Genomic DNA, 14,990 nt, shown 5'->3' on the forward strand with positions numbered 1-14,990 from the left:
TTGTACCTGGGTTTACTAGAAATCAAATAAGACCTTATTATTCCTGTTAAAAAGTTTGTCAGCAAGAAAAATAATGTGACAAAGCTTTTAAGTAAATAAAATAAAGGTAAATGAAGTAAAGAGTTTTGGGTAAACTCTATGGGAATAATGTTCTGGAAACGTCTGTCTGGAATAGTCTCTCCAGATTTTCGTACCTTGAAACTAAACTTAGTTCTAAGATAAGATTGAACTTAATTAAGAAAATAAATCTTGAAGGTAAAGTGGTACAAAATCTGAATTTGGTTCTCTAAGAGGACAAAGTTTTCTTAAAATATTGAACTCCTTTTGGTAATAGATCATGAGTTTGTTTAAGTGACCTGTATTTGCCATTGGGATCTTTTATCACTGGTTAAAACTTTTGATATTTTTGACAGATGTCCCAAAGATCAGGTTCTAAGTGGGATTCATTTGACCTCTGGCTAACGTTGGGGTTTTCTGGAGGGTCTCTGGAACACCTCAAATTACTTGTTTTCTCTCCATCTCAGAGAGAGGAATATTAAACTAATTGGGCTTATGGTGTGATGAATTGCATGGGAGGCATTGTCAAATGGGTGGTGATAAAACTTCTTAGGTTGTACCGTATGGGTATATGTTATTAACATATATATATATTCCAGAAATTATATGGAACTCCTAAAATTCTGGCACATCCTGGTAAATGATATCAGTCATAATTTTAGTAATTACCTTATCGTCATAGCCACAGCAGTAGTCAATTTTCTATTCAATTGCACTGTAATCCCTGCTGGTTGATGCCAAGGCAAAAAGGCATCCTTTTAATGGCTAGATGATCAATTGCTATCTATGGTTTTACAGTGGCTTTTGAATGACACTCTAGCTATTTTGTGAAGAAACAGGCAAGAATAATGAAATCCATTATGTGCAAGCATTTGTACTATTCCCAGGGAAAATAACGAAGGGAGTGAGAGGATGTGTTGCTTCAGACCTTAACTCCTCTGGCTGAGCTGGCTGTCCCAGCTGCTCTGGCCATTATGCCAGTATATCCAACCCTTACACCACCTTCCATTCCTATCCAGGCCCAGTTCCTGACACTGGGGCTCAGGACTTCCCTCCTTATAGGATCAGTTAGAAAATGCTGGGAATTCCCTGGCAGTCCAGTGGTTAAGGACTCGGCACTTTCACTGCGGTAGCCTGGGTTGAATCCTTGGTCGGGGAACTAAGATCCCACAAGCTGTGCAGCACGGCCAAAAGAACAAAACAAAACAAGAAAATCCTGTGCTAGTTTCTGGGGCACAGGGACTTGGTCTGGAATCGCCATCTAAGACCCAACAGGGCACCCAGTTTGGGCCTGGAGCCACTTCTGGGACAGGGCTATTTTCCTTACGCCATTAAATCATGGAGGGCCTAAATGGAAATGACCAGCCGGCTGGGTTTCTCAGACTTGTTTAGTTGGAAAGATTGCAGCCCTCCTTATAGAGAGGATGTTCTACACCTGAAGCCCACTTGCCAGCACCCACAGCTGAACCAAATGGGGGCCCCAGTGAGGGAAGAAGGCCCTTATGAGAGCACTGCTCATTAGTGCATCTTGGCAGGGCCTTGAAAGGGGAAACCAAGGCAAAAGAGTTTGAACAAAATTCAAGAAATTTAGCAAAACAAATGAAGACCTCTGAATTTTTGGAAAGGATTTATCAGGCCTACACACATCATACTAATGCAGATCCCGAGGCCCCTGCAAATACTAGAATGGTAAATTTGACCTTTTGGGGGAAAGTGCCTCAGATTTCAGGAGAACATTGCAAAAATTAGATGGTACATTTGGAATGAACCCTTCTCAATTGGTAGATGTTGCTTTTAAAGTGTTGAGGGAACAGCAACAGAAGAAAGATGCACAACAAAATGCCACTGTTTTGGCGGTGGCATTGGATTCCCGGAAGGCAAGTAACCCGAAGAGAGGTAGGCCACCATTGGGGAAGGAACAATACGCTTATTGTGAGGAGGAGGAACACTGGAAAACAGATTGCCCTCGGCTAAAACAGAAGAACAATAGAAGACAAGAGCCTCATGGTGGAGAGGAACACTGAATGAAGAGACCCAGGGACTCCCTTGGCCTAGAGGCACCCAACTCCCCACAGGAGCGCGGGGTGAAATTGACAGTGGGGGGATGACCTGATTGACTTTCTGATAGACCTCACCCTGAAGTTTTTCACCACAATAGCGTGACATCTGAGTCCCACCAGAACATGCTTTAAGCCAACAGATGGTACTCATGAACGTCCTGGAAGAGGAGACCAAGCCCTTTCCCCCAGAGTCTTAAAAATAACCCAAAGACTGCTGTCAGACCTCCCAGGTGGATATTCAACACAGAGGAACCTGCCCCACCGAGGACTGACAAATATTTACTCAAAGGCCTCCAGCCGCAGGAAATCTCAGATAACTGCTAGTGTTTGTGTGGACACTTTTTCAGGATAGATAGAAGCATATCACACCCAGGTAGAAAAGCCTCCGAAGTGGCTAAAGCCCTCCTTAGCGAAATTATCCCCTGATTTGGATGAAGGCATTAAAACTGCATTCATTTTGGAGACCACAATCAACAGGAAAAACCAAGAAAATGAATCATATATCAGAAAGGAACGTTGCTAAAATGTCAGGAGACATTTAACTTGGGATAACCTTGCTAGTTGCCATGCTGCGGATCAGTGGCTCCCAGAAGCAGGCTTAAATTAAACACCTTTAAAATATTGTATGGTACTCCATTCCAGGTGTGTGCCCAGGCAGGAGAATCTATAAACGCTAAAAGACCTAGCGGTTGCCAATTACATTAAAACTTTGGGCTCTATACTGACCTCTGCTCATGAGTTTGACTCCAACAGGTCTGCCCATCCAACTGAAGTAGATGGGAATTCCATTGCAGCTGGAGAAGGGGCAACCAATTTCTTTAATTGTGTCCAAATAAATAGCACAGGAATTTATATGTATTAGGAACTGGAACCAAAACCCCAAGTTCAATTATGAATTAGACAACGAAGTGCTACTAGGTTTCATCGGGTTCAAATAGTTGTAGATAAGCAAAGGCTGACAAAAGATTCTAAGGAATATTCGTCACCTCCGTTCAACAGGAAGTAACCAGCCGGAGTCGTCTTCCTCCCTTTTCCCACAAGATTGTGGAATGGACATTGACAATGGGCAGTTATTATAGGGAAGAACCTTTTTTGTTCTATTACAAGTTAGTCACTAAAGGGATGTTGCCTGTAAGCTTAAAATATACATAACGGCCCATCTCTGGGAACCCTGCCTCCCAGGTAGTGAGCATTAAGCTAAAATACCTTTGTTTAGCTCACAGGAAACATCCTGACCAGGCCCACCTGTGATTTCTTTCTGCGGGAGAAAGAAGTTAACACCTCCCCTCTGGAGGCCGACCGGAAGCAGGAAATGTTTGACTTTCCTCCCTCCCCTTTTAGTATAAAAGAAGCCTGAATTCTAACTCAGGCAAGATTGCTCTTTGGGGAATGAGTCCACCATCTCGGTCTGCTGGCTTTCCAAATAAAGTCACTCTTCGTGCCCCAACACCTCATCTCTCGATTTACTGGCCTGTCGTGGGGCTAGCAGTATGAGCTTGGACTCTGTAACAGCATCTTCCCATTCTCTCTCTCTGATCCTGCTTCTGTCATCACGTCTCCTTCCATGACACTGACCCTCCTGCCTCTTTCACATATAAGTGAATGTATTGCATTACTTTCACATAAGTGATTGCGATTGCATTGGGTCCACCTGGATAATCTCCCCAACTCAACATCCTTAACAGGGGGCATCTGCAAAGGCCCTTTTGCCCTGTAAGGGGACATGGTTACAGGTTCCAGGGATTAGGGCCTGGACATCTTGCAGGGGCCACTCTTCAGCCTACTTCATCAGGGAAACCACACTGAGATGTCTCTAAAAACATGAATATCAAAGTAGATTTTCTAATTTCTTGTTCTCTTTTCAGATGCAGAGAGAAATCGTTTATGCAAGAGGAGATGGCCCTGGTGCCTCTCGACCTGGGCCCGCAGCTCTTCTACCCCACGCCATTCCAAATTCTCCACCGTCCACTCCTGTGCCACATTCCATGCCTCCCTCTCCATCCAGAATCCCTTACGGAGGCGCCCGGCCAATGGTCATTCCTGGCAACGCCACCATCCCCAGGGACAGACTCTCCAGCCTGCCGGTCTCCAGGTCCATCTCGCCCAGCCCCAGCGCCATCTTGGAAAGAAGAGACGTGAAGCCGGATGAAGACATGACCGCCAAGAGCCTCGCGATGTACCGAAACGAGGGTTTCTACGCCGATCCTTATCTTTATCACGAGGGGAGGATGAGCATAGCCTCTTCGCATGGCGGCCACCCGCTGGACGTCCCCGATCACGTCATCGGGTATCACCGCGCCGCGGTTCGTTCAGCCAGTGCTTACTGCAACCCTTCTTTGCAAGCGGAAATGCACATGGAGCAGTCACTGTACAGACAGAAGTCACGGAAGTATCCGGAGAGCCACTTGCCTACTCTGGGCTCCAAAACGCCCCCGGCCTCTCCCCACCGAGTCAGTGACCTGAGGATGGTGGAGATGCACGGCCTCCATAACGCCCACGGGCCCTCCCACACCATGCAATCAGACCGGGTCTCACCCAGCCGCCAGGCCTTCAAAAAGGAGCCCGGCACCTTGGTGTACATTGAGAAGCCACGGACCACCCCAGGATTATCCGGAATTGTGGACCTCGGCCCTCCTCTAGTTGAGAAGCAGGTGTTTGCTTATAGCACGGCTACGATACCCAAAGACAGAGAGACCAGGTAAGGCGGTGAGGGTGGCCAAGGGTGGTCCATGGCCACGTGCTGGTTTTGAGGGCTGCTTCACAGAAGTCGAACCAAGAGAACAGTGGTCAGCTGAGCGCCAGCCTTGAGCCCTGTGCCCTGTGGGTACTAGCCGTGGCGGGTAGGGGAGGAAGAGGAGGATCAGAGGCCTGCTGTTGTCAGCAGAGAGTTTCTAAATCCGGTGGTCGAGTGAGGCTCGGCAGTAGCCAGGCTAAAGGCAGGCAGGCAGGCACCCCAACAGGAGAGGTCAGACGGGCCTCCCGAGCGGGGATCTAACGGCAGCATCGTTAACGTAAATCTGAATAATTCGGAAGAAAATTATGATTTCAGAAACCATTCAGACAAGTCCATCAAAAGCTGATCATAACTGGTCTCCCACTGAAAATACGGAGTGAGTGGTTCAAGTGTTAACCGTTTGAAATGGGCAGTTTGTGTTCTTCCTTGTGAAGTGCAATTTTGTTTTCTCATCTGGTTATGAGAAATGAAAAGGGCGTGTCACTGTCTGTCATCCAGGGTGATAAAAACATGAATTTGCATAAAAATAGGATGGTGTCAATGTAATACTCATTCAGGAGTGGTACAGAGATCAGCAAAATTTTTCTAGTGGATGTGACACTCCACGTATTTAAATTTCTTTCTAAGTTTACATGTGTTTATAATTTACCAGCCCAGAACCTTCATACTACATCTTGAAAACCCTCAAGTTTGTAGAGTAATAGAAAAGCTGATCTTTTTTTTTTTTTTTAATTTATTTTTGGCTGCGTTGGGTCTTTGTCGCTGCGCGCGGGCTTTCTCTAGTTGCGGCGAGCGGGGGCTTCTCCGTTGCGGTGCGCGGGCTTCTCACTGTGGTGGCTTCTCTTGTTGCGGAGCACAGGCTCCAGACACGCAGGCTCAGTAGTTGTGGCGCCCGGGCTTAGTTGCTCCGCGGCATGTGGGATCTTCCCGGGCCAGGGATCAAACCCATGTCCCCTGCATTGGCAGGCAGATTCTTAACCACTGCGCCACCTGGGAAGCCCCAGGAAAACTAATCTTGATAGAGGGAATTTCTCTACCCTGAACTGGTTGACAGAAGGCAGCATAATAATTATAATCATAAAAATAATTATAATAATAATTATAAAAATATATATAATATAATAATCATAAAAATCTAGTCAAAGAAGCTGAGTCCAAAGGAGGTTAAGCATTTGACCTCATCATGACCATGTTGTCATATGGGAATTCGGAAGGGGCGTGAAAAATAAAATTCAGATATTCAGCCACTCAGTACCTTATTGGAACCACTCTTCCCTCCTTACCAAAACCGATCATGTCACTTTCTATTACATAACCTTGTAAAAAGAAGGCCAAAATTGTGACTGGAATGTGATAGAATATCTTATTATCTTAATTACACAAATCAGAAAGTTCTGTCCTCACTGGCAGAATTTTATCATGAAAGGGCCATCTCTTATCTGGTTCCAGAAGAAAGATTCCAGGAAGATGGAAAGAGAATAAACCTGGAAGTTGGGGGATTATCAATGTACCAAAAAGCTCTAACCCTCTCTACACAGCTTTAAAAAAAAAAAAAAAAAAAAAAAACAGCAGCAGTGACTGGCTTGAACTAGAGTGAAGTGGTTTATAGACAAGAGCTACCAAATATTCAAGGAACAAGAGGTTACAAATTGTCTTTGCTCTGCTGCTGTAGTACTGGGTGTAAGGGCTACAGATAACTTGGCTTCTTAGTTAACTGCTGGCGAGATCACGAGGAGCCACATCTGATACCGATGGAGAAGACTGCACATTTCCCAGAGGTCCTGTGGATTGTGCTGGATTCCATGACAGAATGAGACTTTGCATTGTTTCCCTTGTGGAGGGAGGGTATATATTCTTTGTGTGGGAAGAAGGATGAAACAGGTGTTTGCTGACAGAAGAATAGATGATGGCAGAGACAAGGCTATGTGGTTACCAAACCGTATTTTCTTTTCCTCTGGGGCACAAAACTATCTGCATCTCCGAGCCTCCTTTGCGGTTAAGTGTGGCCATGTGAGTGGGTTCTGGCCAGTGGCAAGTGGGTAGAGTTGATGTAAACTGTCTGCAAGAATAGTTCCTATTAAAAAATCTGCTGCATGGGAAACAAAACAAAACGGTGACAGGCTTGATTATGCAGGACTAAGAAAAATGAAGACTCGGAAAAAGGTATTTATTCTCTCCTTTCCAAAGTCCTTAGGAAGTTAAATTCTAAGAATCAAACAAAGGGATGCCTCTCATGACCATAGAAAGCTGAGGGGTGTGGGATAAATACTGAGGCTCTTTGAACAGACCAGTGTCACAACCAGAGGGAAATCTACCAAGACGTGCCTTAAGGCTAGGGAGCTTGCGCCCTGTGCTTCTAAGAAAGGGTAACATATCTGCCTCGGCGGGCTGTGAGGGTCTCTTTGGGAAATGTGTGTCACTGATAGGAAGGGACTTGGAGTCATAAGAATTTAGTCCAGGAAAAAATAAGAACTATCCATCTCCAGGGCCGGAATCCATCCTCCCCCACCACCCTGCTGACCCACCTTGTGGGAATGAGAGGATTGTGAGCTTGATTCCACTGTTTATCATATCAAGCCGTGTGCACTCTGCTGAGTGCCAGGCACACTTTGGCCAGCGATGGCATCTGGCTTCTCGCTCAGCACCTAGTTCCTCGTCATGCATGTGGTTACCACGTGTATATAACCGAACATCACTGAACCCAGTTCCCAGGATTGGGTTATGGGTGGGACCAAAACAGAGGGCCCTCTGCTATGTGGAGTTGCCTCTGTACTGCTCCCTGATCAGAGTCTTGAAGAATTTTAGCCTTCAGTAGCATCAGTATGTTTTATATTTTCAGGGCCTCTGCGTCCTCAGAGGTTTGTTTTTTACCGAAGCTCAGAAAACGCTATGGGTTTCTGTCTTATGTGTTAGCAACTCCTTTTAGAAAATCCAAGTTCTTATTTCTAGAAAAACAAGGAATAGGAAAGTTGACTAAAGATGAATGTTCACCTAAAATATACTGTCATGATCACTGCCGTATTCTGACATATGGTTGTAATTCGGAATATAATTTTACATTTTTGAATTCATTCCTGTAAATGTGAAATAGCAGAGGAGGAATTTTATCTCACATCTTGCCTAGGTGATTCCTCACCACAGGCTAGATTCCCTTCTCCTGTAGCCCTACGCACGCACGCACACACACGCACACACACACACCCTCTACATTTAGAGTTGGTGTTACTGAAACACCTAAACGTTCCCACTAACTCAACCCAGGCACATGACAAAAGTATGTAAAGAATGATTCTCTAGTAAAAATTTGAGTCTGGACATTGTGCTGCTAACACTGCGACCCACCACCCCACTGTTACGTAGACAGGTCGGAATGTGCCGTACTTCCTCCTTTTCAGCTGCAATTCTAAACTCTTGGAAAGCTTGATGTCTAGGCTGAAATGTAGTACTGTTGGGTAATATAAGAACACTGACAATGGCTATCATTTATTGAGAGTCTTTTATGGACCAAGCACGATGTTAAGTAGTTTCCATACATCATATGATGTAATCGTCATGGCGATCCAGTGCGGTATGTACTATCATCATCCCTATTTTACAGATGCAAAAACTGAGCTCAGAGAGGTTAAGTAACTTGCCCAAGGTCACAAAGCCAGTAAGTGGCATAGAATGTCCAGGTGCATTAAAGAATCCATACTTTTTACCGCTGTGCAGTATTCTGCCTGGTGGGTGAGAACTATGAGCCCCTCCTTCACCCAGCAGAGAAGTGAATTCGGGAGTGAATTCTAAGCATTTCAACCAGGACAAAATGCTAAGTAGCTGCTCTGAAAGGATATTTACAATCATCAACATGGTAGAATTTGCATAATTATGCTGCTAAATATATACATGTCATTTAAAATATAACTGTCCCAGCTAGTATATTAGCACAATTATGCAGAAATAAGGGAAGAAAGAAGAGAACATTCTTGGTAGATTTTATTTTGAAAAAAATGAATGTGACTACCATGTCAAAGAAAATTTTAAAAACAAGAACACCAGAAACAATTACTGAAGCACAAAATTGTAATCCATTGTTACACCTATACCGTGGTGCTATTTTAGATATATTTAGTCTGTGCAAGTATTTGTAAAGAAGCTTCAACCCCTAAAAGTCTTAACTTCATGAGTACAGGGTCCTATAACGTGCCAAACCAATTTCTGTTGCAATTTCATAATATTAAAAAGCAAATCCGAGTGTTTTTTATATGAAACTCTCAAGTGGAATTTTACATCTAAGATGTGAAGCTACAGAAACACAGGAGGGAGACTGAGAAATCTGTAGAGATGCTTTCTTTTGGGCACTGCTGGACTCATATACTCTTCAGAAGACCACTTCTATGAAATAGCCCATTAACTGCAGAGTGTTTGAAATCAGAGAGAAAAATTTTCTTTCTCATCTGTACTCAGGAAACTTCCAACGGTAGCTTTTTTTTTTTTGAACGCAATCTTCTAACAGCTCTATTGACTTGAAAATGAGTTAAAGACAAAGTAATTTCACCTTGATCTTGTACGTAGCTCATGTGCTTCGATTTAATGAATTTGGCATCTCTTTTCTTATAAAGATGCTTCCACAAAGCATCTAGCGATGACAAATAATATATAGGAGATCTGGAAAAAATAGTGTAGAACATATATGATGGTAGCATCTTCCTCCCAAGACGGCCATGGACTTTGGGGTAGGAAAGCGGATTACAACTGCTTTGACCTTCAGAATAGTATGGTCGTCTCTCAGTATCCATGGGGATTGGTTCCGGGAGCCCGTGGATACCCAAATCCGCAGATGCTCAAGTCCCTTATTGAAAAGGGCGTAGTTCGGTCAGCCCTCCGTATCCGTGGTTCCACATCCACGGATTCAACCAATCTGCAAAATTCAATCTGCGGTTGGTTGAATCTGAGGTTGCAAAACCTGCGAATATGGAGGGCAGACTGTGATTCTCAAGTCTGAGCTTCTAGAAAGAAAATGACCTTGAGTGATGCGGTGGTTTTACCCAGATGATGTCCTTTCAGCGAGGACACCAAGGAGAGGGCGGGTCCGTGTGACTGTGAGGCCCTGTGCAAGGGAGACAGTGTGTGACAGGTGACTGAGGGCGTGAGGCTCTGTCTGGCCAAGGTTATAAAATTACTTCATTAAACACCGTCATTATCCCTATCCACGGCACATAAAACAGCCCTTAAGAATTGTACGACTCTAGGACATTTATGTTTTGCTATTTTGTATTTATAGCTTGGCTCGTATAATGTGAAGTATCTCTATTGAAATAACACTCAAAATTCAAGGGCGCTCACTGCAAAGTGACTAATAGCTCTCCTCCCAAAGGTATAACAGCTTCCTCCTGATAAAGTATTTTTCAAGACATGGTAAACTTGAACTGAGATCATACTTTTTACCCTATTCTGCACCTACAGTAGCTAAATTCAACAAACTAGTCAAGAATTCACTTGGGAGCAAATTCTTGCCTGTCTGGGCACCTGTATGTGGAGATAAAGAAGCCCCATGACATCTGCTATGATTTCTAAGGCATCGCAGATGTAGAGAAGTAGAATCCCGTGCCTTAGAATGAAAGGGAAGGAAAATTTCTATGTACAGGAGGAAGCCTGCATGCCAACTGGTAGCTTGGGTCTGTTCTTAATCATTTTGCATCACTTTGTCATTTTATGAGCATGAAGTATTATTGTGTTGGTAGCTTTGAGGAATAGGGTGCATCCTTGGTTTACCAGTTAATTGAGAGTCTAAATTCATATTGGTGTCATTTTAAAATGTTCACAGTGCCTGGCATACCTTTGAAGATTTTCTAAACTATGTTAGATATCCCGCTAGAGAGGTGATTCTGAAAAAGAATGGTTAATTTTTTTCCTTTTCCTGATTGTATAGTCAAAAGGGAGCCATATCAGACATCTCGTAAGTAGTTAGACTTGGGATCTTCCCAGAGCAAGGTTTCTTAACTTCTGCCCTCTTGGTATTTGGGGCCTGTCCTGTGCATTATGGGATGTTTAGCAGCATCTCCAGCCTCCCCCCCTCCCACTAGATGCCAGTAGCAAACTCCCCTGAAATGCTGCCCCAGTCGCAACAACCGAAGATGTATGTCTCCAGACATTGTCAAATGCTGTCACATCCAAAACGTGGCTCTTGATGATGATTACCTCAGTTCTACCCTTTCCCTCTTGGTAAAGCAGCTTCATTATTGTTAGAACTTGCTGTTACCTTTGGTTCAGTCAACGTGTGATCAATCATTCATTGAGAGGCAGTCACGTGCCACGTTTATGAACACGGTCTCCAAAGCCAGATAGCCTGGGTTCAAGTGCCTGTTCTAACACTTGCTAGCAGTTGTAAACTTTGACAGATCACTGAGTCTTGCTCTGCCTCAGCTTGCTCGTCTGTAAAATAGAGATAATAATAGCACCTACCTCATAGGATGGAACAACACATTACAGTTAAGTGCCTTGTGCCATGCCTGGCGTAGCATAAGTGCTGAGTTCCTACTTTGAACAAAGCACTCCACTAAATGCTACTAAGCCCAGAGAGGAATACACAGAAATGGCTAGGACAAGGACTGTGCCAGAGGAAGCAGGGAGACAAATTGTTAACTATGATGCTAGGAAAAATATAAAGCAGGTGGGTGGGGGCATGGGTACAGGAGAGAGTAAAAGTAAGTGCGCACAGAGAATGGAATTAGGTGGGATGAAAGATCCAAATGAGAATGTTTAGACTATCAAAGCCACTTTTCAGTCCGTATCAGGAGAATAGTGGGGGTCGTACGTTGTCTTGGGACCAGGTGCAAAGAGACAAGCCAGGATTACAGCATCTTCTTAAAATTGCACCTGAGCTGTATGACAGATGATAAGAACACCTAACCAGGTAGCGCTGAAATGATTAGGTTATCTGATGCCTGTTTTGATGCCTAACAATGCCTGACCGATTCAGTTATTGTCTGAATTGCTTTCCTGGGTAGCTCTAATTAGGGATCAATAAATGGTTATTGAGCTCCTCTTTTGTGTGCTTAGCTGGGGACTGATTGCTTTGCAGGTACAAAGAAACTTAGATGTGTCCCCACCTGCAAGGAATACGAACTGGGAAGACAGTCATAAAACATTAAAAGCATAATACGAACGTGTAAGCTATGCCACGGTTAAGTGCAGGAAGCTTCCGAGCTACGAATGCTTATTAAATAACTGGTTTTTAAGAACAACCACAACAATAGGATTTCATTCGTAGGTGTTGCCCAGGGGTGATCTTCTTGTCACCCTAAGAGTGGCAGTGTCTCCTGGTGAAGTGGAGAGAAGGGAGGAGGCTTTACAAGTCACTAAAGGGGGCCGGTGCCTTTCCCTGAGGCTGGAGCTGCAGGGGGAGATCTGTTCCCAGTATCTCCCAAGTTCAGCTGGAAAGTCAGGACACGTTTTCCCTGAAAACAATGAGGAACAATGAAAGGACTAATAATACACTGTAGGTTAAAGAGGCTTCCGTGGGCCAGCTGGAAATCCAACCACCATTTTATTCCAAGTTCTAAACAATGAAAGTAGACGAAAACTTTGCAATTACAAGCCTACCATAATTTGGGGACGGCTTGTACATAATTCCAAAGAAGTGATACAGGGAGTAATTGCTGTGAGTTCAGAAACGGGAGCACTTTCCTGAACTTAGGCTGGGCTGGAAGCCTTCATGAGAATGCCAAGACGGACTCGCATTTAAGGAATTTACATAATGGAATGAAAAGATACCATTTGGAAAGACAGATTGATCTCTATCCAAAATTTGCTGTATTTCTACCATTATGCTACCTATGAAAATGACATCTTGATATGATGTTTTGGCAGTCTCAGAGCACATAGGTGCTGATAAATTGAATTATGATTTCATTCACAGGAATATAACTTTATGGTTAAGTAATATTTGCTAGTCATTCCTTAGGCTGCTGAGTTCATTCAAGAGCTGTCTGATAAAAGTGATATTCAACCAGCTGACAAATGTCTGAAGATAGCCCTACTCTTATCCAAGGGATATTCTATCAAAAATACCAGTGGAATGACTGTCACAAGCTCTGTGTTACTTTGAACAAATCAGTTTCTCAAAAGGGAAAGCCATCCTCTGTCACTAATTAGGTGACATTAAAATGCACCCCTGTATCTCCTTTGAATATTCACGAGGTGCTGTCAATCAGACACCTTAGGTTTGAAACCAGAATCTAAGTCAGAGCAACCTAAATTCTGTGAGATTCAGGTAAGCCCCTTTCCTTGCCGACTGAAACCTCTTTCTTCAAAGAGAAGAGAAATAAATGTTTAGGTACAGGTTCAGCCTGGCAAGATCAACTCACTGCAGAATCGGTGTGACTATGACCCAACCTGAAGATGGGGCTCATCTAAATAGCCTGACGGCCCAGCAGCTGAATAATCCAGGGCTGCCATGATGTCCCAGCCATTTAACCCCTCTTGTGGTTAGTCGTCCTGCTCTTTGGTGGAGTTTACAGAGATTACACATGTCCGTATTTGAATTTTGGACTTGATTTTTCATGAATGAAGTGATTCCAAAATATAGCCAGGTCTAAGCATTAATTTGAACTTCCAAAAATTGTGGGTCTTAAAAAGTCTGTATTGACTCTTACAGAGCCAACATATATTGCCAGTAATACCTACACTTTCTCCCTGTCCATCTTCAGAGCTGAAGGAATGCAATCTCTTTTTTTAAGTTTATTTTCTTGAAGTATAGTTATTGACAATGTTGTGTTAATTTCTGCTCTACAGCAAAGTGATTCATATTCTTTTTCATATTCTTTTCCATTATGGTTTAATCACAGGATATCAAATATAGTTCCCTTGTTGTTTATCCATCCTATATATAATAGTTTGCCTCTGCTAATCCCAAACTCCCAATCCATCTTTCCCCCAACCCCCCTTCCCCTTGGCAACCACAAGTCTGTTCTCTGTGAGTCTATTTCTGTTTCATAGATAATTCATTTGTGTCATATTTTAGATTCCATATGCAAGTGATATCATATGGTATTTGTCTCTGTCTGACTTACTTCACTTAGTGTGATAATCTCTAGGTCCATCCATGTTGCTGCAAATGGCGTTATTTCATTCTTTTTTGTGGCTGAGTAGTATTCCATTGTCTATATGTAACACATCATCTTTATCCATTCATCTGTCAGTGGACATTTAGGTTGCTTCCAAGTCTTGGCTATTGTGAATAGTACTGCTATGAACACTGGGGTGCATGTATCTTTTTGAATTAGACTTTTCGTCTTTTCTGGATACATGCCCAGGAGTGGGATTGCTGGATCATATGGCAACTCTATTTTTAGTTTTTTAACTGTTTTCCAAAGTGGCTGCACCAGTTTACATTCCCACCAACAATGTAGGATGAAGGGATCCAATCTCATAATTGCAGACTTTTAGAAGAAGGAACAGGACACTTCCCAAAGGACCAATGATTGCTACTTCTCTAGTCAAATGATGTTTTCACTATCATGCAGCCTCAGGTTTTTTTGTCTTTGTAATAAAGGCAGTGTGTCCCTACTCCTGCAACAAGCACAGGGATCTAAGAAGACCAAAAAAAAAAAAAAAAAAAAGAAAAGAAAAGAGAAAAGAAAAAGAAAAGAAACCCATGAGAGAGACCAAGTATAGGAAATGCCTTCCTTCTTTTCCCTAGGAATCATTATCTTATCTCTTTGGAGTCCACCCTGAGAATTTGTGGATCAAAAGCAGGTGGGAGGGGCTTCCCTGGTGGCACAGTGGTTAAGAATCCGCCTGCCAATGCAGGGGACACGAGTTCGAGCCCTGGTCCAGGAAGATCCCACATGCGGCGGAACAACTAAGCCCTTGTGCCACAATTACTGAGCCTGCACTCTAGAGCCCGCGAGCCACAACCACTGAGCCCACACGCCTAGAGCCTGTGCTCCGCAACAAAGAGAAGCCACCATAATGAGAAGCCCGCACGCCGCAACTAGAGAAAGCCCGTGTGCAGCAACGAAGACCCAATGCAGCCAAAAATAAATAAATAAATAAATTTATTTTTTAAAAAAGAAACAGGTGGGAGTGGGGAGCTTCCTTCTACAGCCCCCGTAGGATCACTCAAGAGACCATCACCCCGTATCCTCTGATACCTT

The 14,990-nt window shown here is 43.6% G+C and overlaps 1 protein-coding gene across 32 annotated transcripts in view; it reads left to right on the forward strand.

Annotated features, from left to right (window-relative positions):
* KIAA1217 overlaps nt 1-14,990 on the forward strand; it is a 496,866-nt gene that overhangs the window by 412,769 nt on the left and 69,107 nt on the right. For all 32 annotated transcript variants that reach the window (XM_082449577.1, XM_082449592.1, XM_082449585.1 and 29 more), the window contains one exon: nt 3,983-4,815. In XM_082449577.1, the coding sequence (XP_082305703.1) occupies nt 3,983-4,815 (833 nt within the window). The remainder of the gene's footprint in view (nt 1-3,982; nt 4,816-14,990) is intronic.

The sequence above is a fragment of the Balaenoptera physalus genome (assembly GCF_965194825.1).
Source record: "Balaenoptera physalus genome assembly, chromosome: 2".
Taxonomy (NCBI): domain Eukaryota; kingdom Metazoa; phylum Chordata; class Mammalia; order Artiodactyla; family Balaenopteridae; genus Balaenoptera; species Balaenoptera physalus.